This window comes from Corythoichthys intestinalis, chromosome 21, assembly GCF_030265065.1.
Source record: "Corythoichthys intestinalis isolate RoL2023-P3 chromosome 21, ASM3026506v1, whole genome shotgun sequence".
NCBI lineage: Eukaryota > Metazoa > Chordata > Actinopteri > Syngnathiformes > Syngnathidae > Corythoichthys > Corythoichthys intestinalis.
The window spans coordinates 19,558,660-19,576,866 of NC_080415.1; the positions used below are offsets into that span (position 1 = coordinate 19,558,660).

The following is an 18,207-nucleotide window of genomic DNA, read 5'->3' on the forward strand; positions in this document are numbered from 1 at the left end:
TGACACTCAGTGATACATGCTACATGGAGTTTTTGGATCGAAACAAGGTAAGTACGCGATAATATCTCGTTAAAGTCATGGCATCTGTAATTCTGCTCTCGCGTGCGCTCACCTCCAGATAGGGTTTTGCTTTTTAAATAAATAAATAAATGCCCTCCTGTTCAGAACTTTTCTTCCCCCAGAAAATTGAAATGTTCAGCTTTCCAATGATGTATCACACATGCATATCAGATAATTTTGAAAGTTGGCCAAATTAGGAGTCTCAAGAGTGGAACTTCAAGTCACTTGAGTGTTCTCCACCATATATATTTTGTTGTTTTTTTTTTACAGTGTAATATTCTGATCAGCTCTTTCATAATGAATCTCACCGTGTTGAAATTTGGGAAAAGGCTGAGGGGTGAAGATGCGCTTATCCTGAGGGGCAAGAAGTGCTCCAGGTGGTTGTGCGGTTGGAGGCTGGCTCGGCCCGACAGCGGCACTGGGAGGGAACCCAGAAGTGGGTGAACCTGGTTTTGGGACATCGCACCTGCAAAAAAAAAAAAAAAAAAAAAAAAAAAAAAAAGTCGCCATTTTAATCCAAAGCGACACAAGCTCATGATACTTTACAACAATTGTATGAAATCAATGGAAGTATAAGTAAATGATACAGCATGACGATCTTTTCACACTTGGCTGGCCTGAACACTATCAGACTGCTCATAATTTACACATGCTGTGACCTTTGTCTTTACCGAAGGCAAACATCAGAGCGCTGACATTTAGCCGCGCAGTGTGATGCAAAGGTGTGGAGGCCGAGTAAACATGTTAGTCATCAATGACGTACACAACGGAATTTGATTCTATATTTTTTTGTAATGGCACAAGCATTCGTTTAATTGAAGTGTGTAGCGTGGCTAGCCCAATGGCTGCCATTGATGGTGATGGATGTCCAATCTATTTTGAGTGGGAAAGGCTGGGAGCTAATAATTGCTGTCACTCCTCTCAATCAAAACGGATTGCACATCTATCGCAGTCAATGGTAGCCAATAAGTTGGTTTTCATAATATTGCAATTGTGGCTTGTTTGGTCATTCTTTTGAGCCATTTGCACCGAGAATGTTTAATGGAGAAGTAGAGTGTGTAAGTGTGTAACTATAATGAAAAGGTTGAGTGGGATTTAGTCAGTCTATTAGAAGGAAAATACGTCACAAAGAAGGAAATCAACACCAGTAGCAACCAGGCATGATAGAGAATGTCATAGTAGTTTGTAGAAAACGCAATTTATTTAAATGTGGACAAACTGTGGAAATTAAATTAAAAAGTGAAAAAAATGGCACTGAGATGACCATGGATTTGATCATGTTCCGTCCTCATTTTTTTTTTTTTTGGTTTTATTTAAAAAAAAAAAAAAAAAAAAAAAAAAAAAAAAAAAAACAACCAAGCTTTGGATCATAACCTGTAAACGTCTTAAAGGGACAGACAACACCTAGTAAAACTTATTACACTCACTAGTGCAGCCATTTTGTGATTAGTTATACGACCGCACATAAACACCGATAGACCCGAACAGCTTTATCAGACAATGGCAAGGGCGACCCAACTTTTCCGGATGCTCAAATTGTCTCAACCAACTTTTAAGCAACCTTATTTGCATTATATAATGAGTTCAGTGGTGTAGGTCATTTAGATTGTCTTCCCATATGTTGTAAGGATAGAACAGACGCTACCATTATTAAGTGAATTATTTTCATTATGTTCAGACTTAAATTTATCCCTTTTCACTTGCTGAATGTTCCGGTCAGTTTTTTTCCTCAAACGCACGTTTGATTGGCTGATGACTTGATGACCACCAAATGCAAGATAAGCTTGTTTTTATATGCCAAATATATTATGCCAGTTTGCTCTCCCACAGCTTTTATACGCGCACTCCCAAGTTATTATGAAGAATACAGTTTTAGCCCATAATCATGTGCTTACCGGCAATTGTTCACATTCTGCTGATTAATAGATACACACACATATGTTGATTCATCACACAATGTCTCAGTACTTTTCCACCAAGCTACAGTACTTTGAGTGCAAATGTGTGTTCAAAACAAAGATATCTTGCCTGCTCAAGAGTGTGACTGTTAATTCAATCAAGAGTGTGACTGTTCAATCAATGACTAGAATAAGGAATTTGCCTGACCGAACCTGCCACGTTGGACAACAGTGTTGTAACTGTATTCCACCCATCAACAAGCCCTCAATAAAAGTTAGCAGCGCGGGAGAGTTCAGAGAGAGAGACTTCGATGAGACATTGGTCGCGGAACATGTCTCCTGGCTCTCCCAACCAGCAGGTTGAAAAATGTCATCTCTCTGACTCTGTCTCACTTTATGCCCTGCCTTTTGTCAGCTTGCCTTGGGTAAATAACTAAGTTAAAGAACGAGTTTTAGACCCAACACCACCCCACTCCCTCAACGGCAACACAGGCCCCCCCCCCCCCCCCCCCCCGACAGATTGATGTCAATAACATGCCGCCGCCTCCTTCGAAGAGGCGGGATATTAGTTTTTTCGGTCAGCAGCAACCACTATCAGTAATGTAAAAAGACGTCAATGTTGTGGAGGTGGAAGAAACCCCACTAATTTTGCTACTGAAAGTCCGACCAACATCAGAGTTAGCATAACAATAAAATGTTTGAACTTGCTAACCTGCAAAACAATAAAGTCAAGCCAGCCGTCCCTCATTTGGATAATTGTTTGCATTATGTGCTTTACGGTAATGCAACGCAGTGGCTTCAGAGTGCAAGTCCCTTTATAGAAAAAAAAAACTAAACAAACAGCTTTCCAAAAATAGGTCCATTTGAGGGGGACAGGATGATCTGACATGAAAAAAAAAATCTGTGAAATGAAATCACACATCAGAATTTCATGAGAGTACTTTGGTGTGAGTCTTGGGGTAGTTAATTAATTATATTCTGTGTTTTTCAAATGTATTAAACAACTAGCAGTATGGCCCGGCGTTGCTCAGGTTTGTGTAACGTGAACGCAATTCAACCGAATGGCAGATAAATCACAATTTCCTTGGAGATGCAGCTGTAATGTAGTAAAGGATAACATAAAGGGGTTAATATGCAATCGCTTTTCCATCACTGAGTACAATATTGTGGCGACCGATGTGTAAAAGAATTAGAGACACAGTTTTTATGTTTCACAATTGCCACTCTTGTGCCCTATACATTGCGGAACTCCAAGAAACAGCACCTACAGTATATTGAACAGAAAACACCAGAACATAACAACGGCAACCACCACTCTCAGTCATAGTTGCCACAACAACCCATTAACCATTGCAGGTATAACACATAATAAATAACAGTCGCTACGGTATGAATGTCCAGCCAAAATGAATTCCATAGTAATATTCCGGAAAATTGTACATTTTTTAAAAATCCAGCATCTTGTGTGGAGTACTCAAAACCACAACGTATTATCACAGCACACTTAAATTTGTACATGAAACCGTAAAGTATGAAAGCCAACTGCGACATTGCTATCACCAGAGAATTTTTCGACTTTCGAATTAATTTTCCGCACTACAAGTAAATGGAGGCCTACAAAAATAAAACCCATCTGAGAACACTCCCAGAAACAAAGTACAACTGTGTAAAATTTCATCAAAATCCACCCAGCCGTTTCGGAGTCCATAGGAACGAACCGCCCCACCCACAAAATTCAATTTATATAAAAGTGTAGATTTTTTTCCCCCTGCGATGCACATGATAATGGTGTTGTTTGTCCCTTTAATCAAGGTACCCCATCTATTTACATATAACATTTGTACAATCATCAGTTATACCCTTCCTTAGAGGGTATCACTGATAGAAAGACATGTAATTCTTCAACGATAAATGTTAGCATGATGAGTTATAATAATTTTATATTACAACCCCTTTTAATGTTTTCATTTTGATAAAATTAGTTGAACTAGAAGGTCAGCATTGTTGTTGACGACGCAATGCACTCTGGGCGACGACATCACTGGGCGGCGCTGCCGGGCTTTCATAGTGTCACTTTTTAGCTTTATAAACATGTCATCAGTTCTGCCCTTCCAATTTGAACCCGAGCGGAAAATTGATGAGCCTGACAGCATTGTCGATATTTCACAAAACGAGCAGCAAAAGCAATTAAATTAAGATCTGCAGCAGGATTTGAACCCGCGTTTCCCATGTGACAGACGAGCGCGTAGACCACATCACCAGAACTTCTGCATGATGTCAGATTATGATTTTCCTCATTAAGATCTATTCAATCTATTAGCTGCAATTAGTAGCAAGTCCTCAGATGAAAACCAACAAATCTGTTCAGGTCCGCGAATGTGGAAACAAGCAGAAAACAATGACAGCAGATCGGGATCAATTTAAAAAAAAAAAAAAAATCCTTAGGGAAAACCGCCGTGAGAGGCAGACGAACGAAAAAACCAAGGCAAAGTTGCAACTCGCAAAGAAGGGGTCAAGAATGTCAAATGACAGAAAGTCAATATCTCGGCAAGTCGCCTAGGATCGGTTTAAAAACACTGCTGATGAGCTGGAATTGGATGCAGGTACGACGTTGGGAACTCAAAACAATCTGATCAGCAGCAGAATGTGACAAAATCATGCCAGTCGTCATACTAGTTTCGTTTGCTGGCTAGCACAGCTATTCTCCCAGTCCCGACCGACCACGTCATCACCACCAGTGTGCATCGCGCACGTAAAACATGACGCCCTCCGTAGGTCAAAACATGTACTAAATATCATAGATTATTAAATCAGTGGCAATAATATATGTTTCTAATAACATATGTTAGTAAAAGAGAACAATTGTGACTTATTAGAGTCTTTAAATCCGAGGTTCCCTTTAACAATGAACTGCTGTGTTCAGTAACCAACAGAAACCCGTGACTAATGTGCTTGATATAGACAATTACTATTACATTCTAGAGCACTTTAGAACTGTAACTATATAAGTATAGCAAATGATCCTTTTTCTTAATCTGCATTTGTCCCCGTTTTTTATCCAGGCAGCTTCTTCAGTGTAGGTCACAGCAGTCAGCTTTCTCATTTCGATAAAGACAGTGAGGAAAATACACTACCGAGGGGGAAAAAAAGAGCGAGAAAGGCTTAATCTCGATTATTTCCAAGATTAGTCTCTTGGTGACTCAACACCACCGAGGGAGAGATGGAGGGAATGAGAAGCTTTCATGGCGGCGTAGTGGCGTCAAAGGAAAGGCTGCTTTGCTTATTTTCCCGGTGATCATTTATCTGCTTCTGGTCCCTGTCAGCACTCTCAGGGTGGCTTTTATTTCTTTATCAGCTTTTAGTGGGTTTCTTTTTAATGGATGGAAAATTTAAGAATAGAAAAAACTGTGATGTGAATTGTGAATGTGATTCCGTGGTTGGAAATTGAATCAGCATTGCTCCATAAAAAATGACAAAATATGGGTGAAAATTGGGAGTAGGGGTAAGCGGGGTTGATTATCATACTTCTTTTAACTCGACCACAACATGGACGTGTTGTGCAATATCTAGGCCTGTCGCGATAACAAATTTTAGTCTCATAAATTATTGCCGATATGCGGTATTATTGCCAATTTTTTTTAATCAGTTCAACCACTAATGTAGTGACAATGCATCCTAATGAATCACACACTCAAAAGCAATAAATTGTTATTCTTAAACACAAACTACACTGCTGGCCAAAAGTATTGGCACTAGGCCTGAACGATATATCGTTTAAACTAGGGCTGTCCCAATCGACTAATTTTCTCCCGATCAATCAATTCAGCCGACTATTTTTACGATTAGTCGACTAATCTTTTAATTTTTTTTAAAATAATTTTTTTTTTTTTTTTTTTACTAATTTAGCAATGAAATTTTTGAGACGCTTATCAATTCACAAAAACATTTTTTTTTTTTTTACTAATTTAGCAATGAAATTTTTGAGACGCTGATCAATTCACAAAAACATTTATTTATTTTTTTATTAATTTAGCAATGAAATTTTTGAGACGCTTATCAATTCACAAAAACATTTTTTTTTTTTAATACTAATTTAGCAATGAAATTTTTGTTGACGCTTATCAATTCACAAAAACATTTTGGAACACTTAAATTTATATGACAAACATGACATGCTTTTATTTTGAAATGTTCACCGGAAGTACGCTCGCTAAACCGCTAATTTATGCTTTACAGTCCACAAAAAAATCACTTTTTGTCATTGCATGTGGTGTCAGTAATATATTTTTTGTCCTTTTGCAAATGGTGTTAACCAGCGATTTTTCATGTTTGAAGTGTCACCTTTTAACTTCAAGTTTTGGACAAGGCTGCCTGTTTTATAGCCGGCTAAAGTAGGTCGTCTTTTTTCCCATTCACTTCAATGTAGCAATGCTAACGTATATAGTGTTTAATATAGATGTGTTTTCTTATTTTGTATGTCTGAACTTTAATTCTACAGCGTGTTGATGAGTTTTATATGCCATCAGCACGCACGCACAAATGTACGCACGCACACGCGCGCAGCGATAAAACGCAGCCGTGAAAATGACCGCCCTAATTTTTATTTACCATGCGATAAATGGAATCATTGCATATCGCGACAGGCTTAGCAACTTTAATAAACATGTCATTAGTTAGTTAGATGGACTTACAATCTCCTGTCGTTATCATTCACGGCCGGCGTGCAGCCAAGCTCGGCATTGAAGAGACAGGACACAATAGTGTACCCTCCTTTCTTTCTTTGAAAATAAGTCAGTGTTTTGGACTCTCTGGTGCACTTTTTTGGCTTTGTGCCGATTTCCCCGCATGCATACCAAGCGTCCGACATTCTGAATTTTCCACGCATATTTTTTTTTTAACCCTTCATTAACCGTCGACGGGATGTTGTGCTAGTCGACGGATTTACGTCATCGATGACGTCGACAATGTCGACTAGTTGGGACAGCTCTAGTTTAAACATCGCCATCGCGATGTGCGCTTGCGTGCGAAGGAAATGAGGGAAGACTGTCTCCAAAAGTAGTTTTGGAAGTATTTTGGCTATCAACACGATGCTAAGGAACAAAAAACAGCCCTGTTGACAGTGCTTCGCCGTGGTTGCCTCAACAAGAAGTAATACGTCGAACATGTTGGACAATTTGAAACGCAAGTATCTATGCATTTCTGCAACGAGCTTCCCATCAGAGAGGCGTTTTAATACAAGTGGGAACATTGCTACGTGCCAACGTTCTTGTCTCAAGCATGCAATGGTGGATAAACTAAACTTAGCCAAAAACCTATGAGACCCAGTTGAGAATTGCTGAGCAAGGAAGGTGGCCGATATGCAGACAAATACATAACACAGCTGCACGAATGTCTTTTCTTCTTTTTATTTCTGTGACAGCTATCAGGAAGGCAGGAAATTTGGGTGTTAAAATGGTTGTTATTCATCACAGTTATTTGCAGTTAATCAGTTCAATTATTTACAAGTTCAATTGAGTTTGTTTCTTTTATATTTAAATTTATTGTAAATTGTATTTTTCAAATAACAGCTGCACATATAGTTTTAATATTTAATATTTTTGTTTAAAGATGTTTACAACTTTGTTGGTGTTTTGCAGTTATATATTGTTATATTTTGTGTAAACAACTCAGGGGACTAATGCACTTGCACTTTTGTTTATTTGATTTAATGGATAAGTTCAAATATGTTGACAACTTTTTTGTTGTTTTACTGAGGTTTTTATTTATTGTAATAGTTTGTGAACAACTGTTTTATTTGTCATAATTAATATTTTTGTTTAAATATTTTACAACTTTGTTGTTATTTTACAGAAGTTTTTATTTATTGTAATATTTTGTCAAAAACTCAGGGGACTAATGCAGCTGCTCTTTTATTTGTCATTTAATGTATTTGCTGCTGTTGAAGTGTAAAATACAGTGTTCAATAAATGATCTATTTTGTGCAGACATGGCTTCCTGGATCCCTTCATACAGCAATCTTCATCATTCACAAATGAAACGGTATTATATGAATACACTGTGGTCACGGTGTGTCATCCAAAGTATTTCCAAACAGCTATTCAAGTCATCCAGTGAAAATTTCTTTAAAAAAAAGACATATATATATATATATATTTTTTTCTTCTAATATCGCAATATAATATCGCAACCCCCCAAAAAAATCGCAACAATAGTTTTTTCCAATATCGTTCAGGCCTAATTTGCACCCATGCAATTCTGTTAGATCATGCTCAACTTCCCCCAGAAAACGATTGCAATTTTGGTTGAAATATCTTCATTTATTTTGCTCGCAATTAAAAAAAACACACAAAATAGAATTTAAAAAAATTAAATTATTATTATTTTACACAAAAATGGGCCAGACAAAATATTGGCACCCTCAGCCCAATACTTGGTAGCGCAACCTTCTCCAAATTGCCATTTTCAGATTTCTCCACAATGTTCTATGGGATTCAGATCGGGCCACTTTAGAAGTCTCCAGTGGTTTCTCTCAAACCATTTTCTAGACCTTTTTGAAGTTAGTTTTGGGTCATTGTCCTGCTGGAAGACCCATGACCTCTGGGGGAGACCCAGCTTTCTCACACATTATGCTGCAAAATTTTTTTGGTAGTCTTCAGACTTCATAATGCCATGCACACGGTCAAGCAGTCCAGTGCCAGAGGTAGCAAAGCAACCCCAAAACATCAGGGAACCTCCGCCATGTTTGACTGTGGGGACCGTGTTCTTTTCTTTGACGGCCTCGTTTTTTTCCCTGTAAACTCTATATTGATGCAATTTCCCAAAAAGCTCTACTTTTGTCTCATCTGACCAGAGAACATTCTTCCAAAACAATTTTGGCTTTCTCAGGTAAGTTTTGGCAAACTCCAGCCTCGTTTTTTAAATGTCTCCGAGTCAGAAGTGGGGTCTTCCCGGGTATCCTACCATAGAGTCCCTTTTCATTCACACTTTTATTTTTTTCATTACCTCATTCACTCCCAGCCATTTTCACCAGAGCAAGGCGCTTCGCTGCCGGCCATTTTCCTGGATTTTGACTGATTTTACAAGGCCCACTGAAAATTCTGTTCTATTGCTATATAAACATGGAATCCACCAAAAGAAAGATTAGACACTTTTCTTTCAGCAGAAAAAAAAGTAAGTTCATATCTTTTTCCATTCTTTAGAAATCAGCATTATAAAATAGCTTAGTTTGAGCAATTTTCCAATTTCTGATGAGAAAACGGAGAAAATGAGCTTTTTGTAAACGCATACATTTCAAACATAACTTTGACTTTAACACAGCTATTTTTTGCTTTACTTACATCTCAAACATCTGAATTATGTTTTATTTTATTTTTTACAAAATATCATAAAGAACAAGACAGAGCTTTTGATAGCAAAATAACAATTTATTCACACTTGATTAACTGAGAGATGACGCTGTTGTCGCCGAGATGACGCTATTGTTGCCGCGTCAGCCGGGTAAACTTTTCCCTCCTCGTGGCCTGTCTCATAAAGATGGATTTTTTTTTTTGAGTCTCTGCGGGGTCTGTTTGGCGAGCCCGCTGCACTGGTGGTCCCAGTCGTTCTGCTCGGTCATCCAGCACCTGGCATCCCAGGCGTCCTCTCGGTTGTTCTGCTCGGTCGTCCGCCGCCTGGGATCATTCTACCAGCGCTCCGACCGTGATGCCCGGCCGTTCGTTGCTGTTGAATCGGGTTGCGGTTCTTACCAAATACGCTACGGCCCTCCAGTGGCCAATTTTATTGCTTTAAAATTGATTTTCAGCTTTGTGCTTTGGAGCTCAGTTGAATCAGGACCCAGAGATGTCTTTTATGAAACAAAAAAAAACAAAAAACGTAGAAGACGTATAAATATGTCTTTGAGACACTGAAACAATTAAAAATAGAACGTATTTATACGTTTTTGGGAGCAAATGAGTTAATAACAAATCTTAATTCTATAATTTATTTACACTTTCCCCATACTAAAGTTCTTGTTTTTTTACAACAGAAAAGGTAACAGTGGCAGTCAAATACCATTTTAATTTTTTTTCAGGTCATTCATTGTCAGACAGAAGCAGGACGGCAAAACGCCACGCTAAAAAATACGTAAAAATATCAAAATGGCTTACCCCTTTGTCCTCTTAAGGAACATGGCCCCCAACAAAATGTTTACTGCATATGAAATGTGAATGGTTTCATCTTGCTGGCGTTAAACTGGTCTTTTGGACGTCCGCGCAAGTTGCTCCATTCTTCACATTGTTTCCTCCGAGTTTCTGGTTTCGGGAAACGTATGAAGAGAACATCCTTCATAAGTCGTAATGTCTAGAGTCGTTTCTACAAGTTCCACGGCAGCAATGTTTGATCGGCATGTTCTTTTTTGAAAGATTACTGGAGAAATCAAGCAGAAATAACATGGTTTGTATGCGAGGATGTATCGATAATGTCCCACTTCCGCGTAACGATGGCGACCTAACGGTCTTTAAATAGCATTCGTGCAGTACGCTTTTGTAGAGTACCCTACGTGTCACATCATTTTGAAGTAAAAAACAATTACTTTTTTAAGGGTAATTATAAAAATGTAACATCTTTACTATACTTTTCATTTGACACAATAAGTTTCTAGTTATGAATATTTTAACATTAAAAAGTTACAGTTTTGATTCACATTTTCTAGCTAGCCAATTGCTTGCTAGCTTTTAGCTAAAGATACAAGGTGGGTTTGGTTTTTAATTCGGAATTAATTTTCACTTTTTCCAGTCTGTTTTTTCAACAAAAGTACCTGTAGTGCTACTTTAAGAAGAGGGTGTGAGCATTTTCGCCACCTGTTGTGTGACACTTAAAAAAAAAAAAGTGGAATGACTTCATCTTTCGAGTACTTGCTAAGCATTGAAGCAGATTGAATGACACAAAGCAGAGGCTTCAGCAGTCTTGATGTAATGTATAGCAGGATAAAACACAGATGGAAAACATTAGTTCATACACTTCTATGAAGGCAATTTTCACATGAAGTCGCATTAATTGCAATTACATGTCTTCAATGTTATTATGTATGTCAGGTCAAATGATGATTAAGAAGATGGAAGTATTTAGAAGTGAAACACTAAATTATGCCTCTGTCCTCAAATATTCCTTCATGTCATTATACATCTCGCACTCTATAATGGAATTAGGCTTAGTTTTTGCCAAACTGAAAAGCCACTGAACCATCCAAAACCGGCGAACAAGGCAAAATTTCTAAGAGGATCTGCAGGCTGTATTAGCATCCATTAAAACTTCCAATGACGGCTCTCCTAAGCTCTCCAATGGAAACAAAAAATACCTAATTTCCATGACGGTTAGGAGCAGCACTTGTGCCTCAGTGTACTGTGAAGTCTTTAAATAAATTAGCTTCATTGTGACAGAGGACATTTTGAGCTAAAATTGTGTGGCAAAAATGATCCCGCTGGCTGTCGCTGTCAGTTTAAAGCCACACTGCGGCAGCAGCAGGCGTACGCTTGAAGGGAATTTCACCTGCGGGGCACCACGCAGCCCAGATCAGGCTCCCAGTAGTAATTTGGCCTACTTTGAGGAACCCATTTTCACCCCGGGGTCCGTAAACGGCTGCAGAATTTGTTCAAGGTGACCAAAAGAGCAACATCAGAAGCCTGCTATTTTCATTCTTAGGTAATAGATGAATGTTAGGAGACAACCACTGTCTCAAATCATCTTTCTCATTGAAACGACCTCTTTGGTTGTTTTTCTCAACCCAAAAATTCAGCCAACATAACTAGGCACGCAGTGAATGAAATTCATGGAAAAGCCAGCAATTTTCCAAAACTAGAATTTTATTACTGAAAATAACCCCCCAAAAAATCATTTGTTTAATAAAAACCAAACTATAAAAACAATTTTCAAAAGCTAGAGGTTATATTATAGCACAGTTGTCAGTCAAATTCAAGGCTGGGGGGCCAGATTTAGCTCACCACATTATGTTTGCACTGAATTCATATGTCTTTCTAAAATGCCAATATTGCCCTTTGAGATATTGCAAGCATTTTTTGTGATATACAGTGGGGCAAATAAGTATTTAGTCAACCACTAATTGTGCAAGTTCTCCCACTTGAAAATATTAGCGAGGTCTGTAATTATCAACATGGGTAAACATCAACCATGAGAGACAAAATGTGGGGAAAAAAAACAGAAAATCACATTGTTTGATTTTTAAAGAATTTATTTCCAAATTAGAAAGGAAAATAACTATTTGGTCAATACCAAAAGTTCATCTCAATACTTTGTTATGTACCCTTTGTTGGCAATAACGGAGGCCAAACGTTTTTTGTAACTTTTCACAAGCTTTTCACACACTGTTGCTGGTATTTTGGCCCATTCCTCCATGCAGATCTCCTCTAGAGCAGTGATGTTTTGGGGCTGTCGTTGGGCAACACGGACTTTCAACTCCCTCCATAGATTTTCTATGGGGTTGAGATCTGGAGACTGGCTAGGCCACTCCAGGACCTTGAAATGCTTCTTACGAAGCCACTCCTTTGTTGCCCTGGCTGTGTGTTTGGGATCATTGTCATGCTGAAAGACCCAGCCATGTCTCATCTTCAATGCCCTTGCTGATGGAAGGAGATTTTCACTCAAAATTTCTCGATAGATGGACCCATTCATTCTTTCCTTTACACAGATCAGTCGTCCTGGTCCCTTTGCAGAAAAACAGCCCCAAAGCATGATGTTTCCACCCCCATGCTTCACATTGGGTATGGTGTTCTTCGGATGTAATTCAGTATTCTTTCTCCTCCAAACACGAGAAACCTGTGTTTCTACCAAAAAGTTCTATTTTAGTTTCATCTGACCATAACACATTCTCTGTCAGTCCTCTTCTGGATCATCCAAATGCTCTCTAGCGAACCACAGATGGGCCTGGACGTGTACTTTCTTCAGCAGGGGGACACGTCTGGCAGTGCAGGATTTGAGTCCCTGGCGGCGCATTGTGTTACTGATAGTAGCCTTTGTTACTTTGGTTCCAGCTCTCTGTAGGTCATTCAACAGGTCTCCCCGTGTGGTTCTGGGATTTTGGCTCACCGTTCTTGTTATCATTTTGACGCCACGGGGTGAGATCTTGCATGGAGCCCCAGATCGAGGGAGATTATCAGTGGTCTTGTATGTCTTCCATTTTCTAATAATTTCTCCAACAGTTGATTTCTTTAAACCAAGCGTTTTACCTATTGCAGATTCAGTCTTCCCAGCCTGGTGCAGGTCTACGTCTAAGTTTGTCTCTGGTGTCCTTCGACAGCTCTTTGGTCTTGGCCATAGTGGAGTTTGGAGTGTGACTGACTGAGATTGTGGACAGCTGTCTTTTATACCGATAATGAGTTAAAACAGGTGCCATAAATACAGGTAACCAGTGGAGCCTCGTTAGACCTCATTAGAAGGAGTTAGACCTCTTTGACAGGCAGAAATCTTGCTTGTTTGTAGGTGACCAAATACTTATTTTCCACTCTAATTTGGAAATAAATTCTTTAAAAATCAAAGAATGAGATTTTCTGTTTTTTGTTTCCACATTCTGTCTCTCATGGTTGAGGTTTACCCATGTTGACAATTACAGGCCTTGCTAATGTTTTCAAGTAGGAGAACTTGCACAATTGGTGGTTGACTAAATACTTATTTGACGCACTGTATGCAGTAAAGGTATAATTAACTATACAGCTAACTCCCTGTAAAGCCATGTTTATTTACCAAATAAAACACAGGGTTAAATTAAATCTACATTTACTCACACACTGATTTCTTTTATTATTGTACATCCATCCACATGTCTGAGTGCATGCTTATTGATTATCAAAGACTTGAGTAAACAAAGGGGCATAATCTTGAAGTGTTTGTTATTTATTATGTACCGGGATGGGTGTCCAAAACCATTTTCTAAATGAGAAACTTAAAGAAAATTTCAAAGGTCACAAAAATGTCTATTTTTCACTCACCTGATTTGACCTACTTTTAAGGTGTCAAAAATGTCCTCCTGTTCAAAATTTTTCTTCCTCCAGAAAATAGAGATTTGAACCTTTCCAATAATGTATCACACAGCCATATCAAACAATTATGAAATTCGGCCAAATTGCGCCGTCAAGCTGCGGGGATTTGCATTATGATACACGGGCGCTTTTATTTCCAATACAAAAACTTCAACACGAACTGTCGGTGGAATGGAACGCTGTCTTTGTAGTAGCCTGGTATTAGTACGTAAACTATCCAGCATGCGTGTGTACTTCCATTGTGCACGCTTTGTATGGAGAAAAGGCGCGAGCATGACAAATTTGGACCGAAACGACTGTTTTTAGGTGGGGGGAAAAACAAAAAACAGATCCTCAGCACCCCCTTCTGTAAGTGACTTGCAGCGCCCCTGCTGGTACCAATTTGTATATGTAATAATATGAACTGTTCATCCATTTTTATGGGTTTGCAGTCAGAATGGCGCAGAGAGGGAAATAACAACCATGTGGCCCACAACACCCCTGTTTCATAACAGTAAGCCACCATTTTCATCTGAGTACTGAAAACTGCTTGTTTGCAAAAACTGTAATTCAAAACAATGTTGGAACACAGGATGGCAAGATAATGACCTCAATAACACTTGAGAAAAATATTTTAGTATTTTCTACATCCTACGGGTTGTTGAAGTTAAGATTGTCTCTTACGAAGCAGAAAAACAGCCATGTTAATCATCTGTACTGATATGCTGATAACTACTTAATTAACATTTTGACTCCACATATGATACCAAAAAAAAAAAATGCAGGGAAATGAGCATGAATGCACTTATCAGGGAAAATCAGAGTGTGCCCATGCCCTTTCAAAGCGTCCCGTTATCAAGAATACTTAAAATAAACTGCCGCCATCTGCTTGAACTGAGATAAGATGTACCAATCAAACTTGCTGAATGACATCCCACAGATGCGCGCCACACATATTTGCAATATTTCAACTCTGTTAGAGAGTTATCCGGACCATGAGTTGCCTAATTAGCTCTTTGCCAAAAGTCAGTTAAAAGTCCCAGCATCGATGCTTACTGCTGAAGATGTTTATCAGTGCACGTTCCGCATAGAGTCATTTCCTACCATTGGCTTTGTTTACATTGACAAAATGTATTTAATCTGATCAGAGTTTGAATGAAAATCATGATCGGATGCTTTTGTGGACAACGGTGCTTTCGTCAATGATGGCGACAACGAAAATATTTAGTTGACGAACAATTTTTTTATGACCATGAGGTGGCGAGCTAAAAACGTGTCTTGGGAGACTAAAACATGACGAGACGAATCCCAGTTTTCGTCTAACAAGACGAGAACAAGATAAAAATTCGGCGTAGTTTCCGTCAGAAGTTCACACTGTGTCACATTTTCTTATGGTATGTGTAGTTAGCACGTATCGTAGCAGTGTTTGGTCGTGTCACTCATGTGACGTACTGCGCCCCCAGGTTCAGGTGATACACCTTCCGATTGAAACGTTTGTTTTCAAAAGCTAGAAAAGAAACATTTTGAAAGCTTCCAGAATATACGTATGTCTGGATTCTATTAGAAAATTTAAATTGCAATATTTGAACATAAATTATATTAACATAGACAATAACTACAAACTTGTTAATAACTCCTTAACTATCCAACAATGAAAAAAAATAAACATTTGTCTTAAAATCACTCAACATTCTCTGTTTAAATTAAGAAATTAAATATAACATTGCGCATGTAACATCTGAACATAATGAAAAAAAAAGTCGCTTAATAATGGTAGGGTCAATTTTATCCTTACAACATATGGGAAGACAGTCTAAATTACCTACAGTAAATAACTGGAGTCATTATATAATTAGGGCTGTGAAAAGATTAAAATTTTTAGTCGAGTTAATCAAAGCTTAAAAATTAATTAATCGTAATTGATTGCAATTCAAACCATCTCCAAAATATGCCATATTTTTCTATAAATTATTGTTGGAATGGAAAGATAAGACACAAGACGGATATATACATTCAACATACTCTACATAAGTACTGTATTTGTTTATTATAACAATAAATCCACAAGATGGCATTAACATGATTAACATTCTTTCTGTTAAAAGGATCCACGGCTTATTAGACTTATTGTTCTTAACAGATAAATTTCAGTACAAGTTATAGTAATTTTATATTAAAACTAGGGCTGTCAAACGATTAAAATTTTTAATCGAGTTAATTACAGCTTAAAAATTAATTAATCGTAATTAATCGCAATTCAAACCATCTATAAAATATGCCATATTTTTCTGTAAATTATATATATATTCTGTAAAATAAATTGTTGGAATGGAAAGATAAGACAAGATGGATATATATATTCAACATACGGTACATAAGGACTGTAGTGGGCATTTCACTCTACTGTCATTTAAATCTGTCTATGCTGTCCTCACTCCGAAGCGTCTACTTTTTCCAAAGCTAGACAGCTAGTGAACGACGCCTTAATAATCAGACTTCTTCCTTTTTCATCTGATTTATTAATAAAATGGCCTCAAACCATTGTCCTCTTTAGACTGTCGTAAAACTACAAAAAAGTACACAAGCATTGCATTAGCAACAACGTTAGCTTAGCACGCTATACAGGTTCACTAAACATACACAAAAGCGTCTCATGCAAAAAATATAACATTTCGCTTACTAACATAATATGTACATTCTTTACAACAACCATACTTACGGACAAATCTTGTCCAAGGATCATATAAGCACAACATTACAACGTAGGCGTCAGTCCGAGACGTCGTGCAGCCATATTGAACTGGAAAGAAAACAATAAACCATGTCGCAAAGCGACCACAAGAGTTCGCTGTTAGGCAGCACAAAAAGCCTTGCTGTAAAACTTACCAAAAGGCAGAATACTGTCTGAGCGGGACATGTGCATTAATTGCGTCAAATATTTTAACGTGATTAATTTAAAAAAATAATTACCGCGTGTTAACGGGATCATTTTGACAGCCCTAATTAAAACCCCTTTGAATGTTTTCGTCTGAATAAAATTTGTATAATTTTCAATCAAAAAATAAACTAGTAGCTCGCCATTGTTGACGTCGCCGAGCGGTGACGTCACATTGGCTCCCTGCCGTTCTTCCACAGCAGGGGTTGGCAATTAATTCCACAAAGGGCCGCAGTGGTTGCGGGTTTTTGTTGCAACCCATTAAGAGGACACCTTTTCACCAATCTGCTGTTTTACAAGTGCAATCAGTCGATTGCAGTCAGGTGCTTCTCATTTCTGCTGAAACCGCATTGCTTTAACTATCTGTGCTGGGTCAGTTGGAACAAAGACCAGGACCCACTGCGGCCCTCGAGGACCGGTTTGCCCACCCCTGTTCCACAGTGTCTTTAAAGGGTATTAAAACACTAGGGGGCTGTGAGATATCAATAGAACCGTTATGTGGCAAGATAACAAATATTAATGAAGTTAACAAAAAAATGAATCACATTCATGAGCAATTATCGAAAATAGATCGAAAATTACGAACATTTCCGAAATTATTCCGGAAACAGCCGAATGGGGCGGAGACGTCATAACAAGGAAACAATAGGTCGAGGCAGGTGCCATCGTTGTTTATCGACGAGAGAGTTGCGTTCGTGTTTCATCAAAAAAATCACTAAAATGGTTCAAACCTGTCATGATATGTGGTGTACTGTTAGGTTTTGTGTTGGTTTCTCCTAGTGTGACTTGTCCCTGTGATTACCCATTGCTCTCACCTGTGTGTGTTCTCCCAGTGTATCCTGCAATCTACATCCACCTGTGTTACCCAGCTGTTCCTCGTCTCGTTACCCCTTGTCTGCGTATATAATGACCCGGTTTCTTGTCACTCCTTGTTGCGTCATTGTCTATGTCAATGTCTGTCTATGCGAACGTCAATTTCAAGTCCGGTCAACGCCCTCGTGTACCAGTCCCTCTGTTTAAGTAAGTTTTGGTTTAAACCTTGCCTTTTGATCCATAGTCTTTTTGTTTGTACTTTGTGATTTTTGTTAGTTATTATTAAAACGTTTTTTGAGTTCACTGCCACCTGCCTCGCTGCCTTTTTCGTTTTCCCTGCATTTGGGTCCACACAACCTGCCTGCCCGCGCATTCCCTGACACAATGACGCAACAAGGAGTGACAAGAAACTGGGTCATTATATACGCAGACAAGGGGTAACGAGACGAGGAACAGCTGGGTAACACAGGTGGATGTAGATTGCAGGATA

The 18,207-nt window shown here is 38.5% G+C and overlaps 1 protein-coding gene across 5 annotated transcripts in view; it reads right to left on the reverse strand.

The window, feature by feature from the left end:
• The window catches only part of LOC130909476 (zinc finger protein 385B-like), a 101,116-nt gene that overhangs the window by 20,351 nt on the left and 62,558 nt on the right, over nucleotides 1-18,207 (reverse strand). For all 5 annotated transcript variants that reach the window (XM_057826016.1, XM_057826014.1, XM_057826012.1 and 2 more), the window contains one exon: nucleotides 369-526. In XM_057826016.1, the coding sequence (XP_057681999.1) occupies nucleotides 369-521 (153 nt within the window). In that variant the 5' untranslated portion in view covers nucleotides 522-526. The remainder of the gene's footprint in view (nucleotides 1-368; nucleotides 527-18,207) is intronic.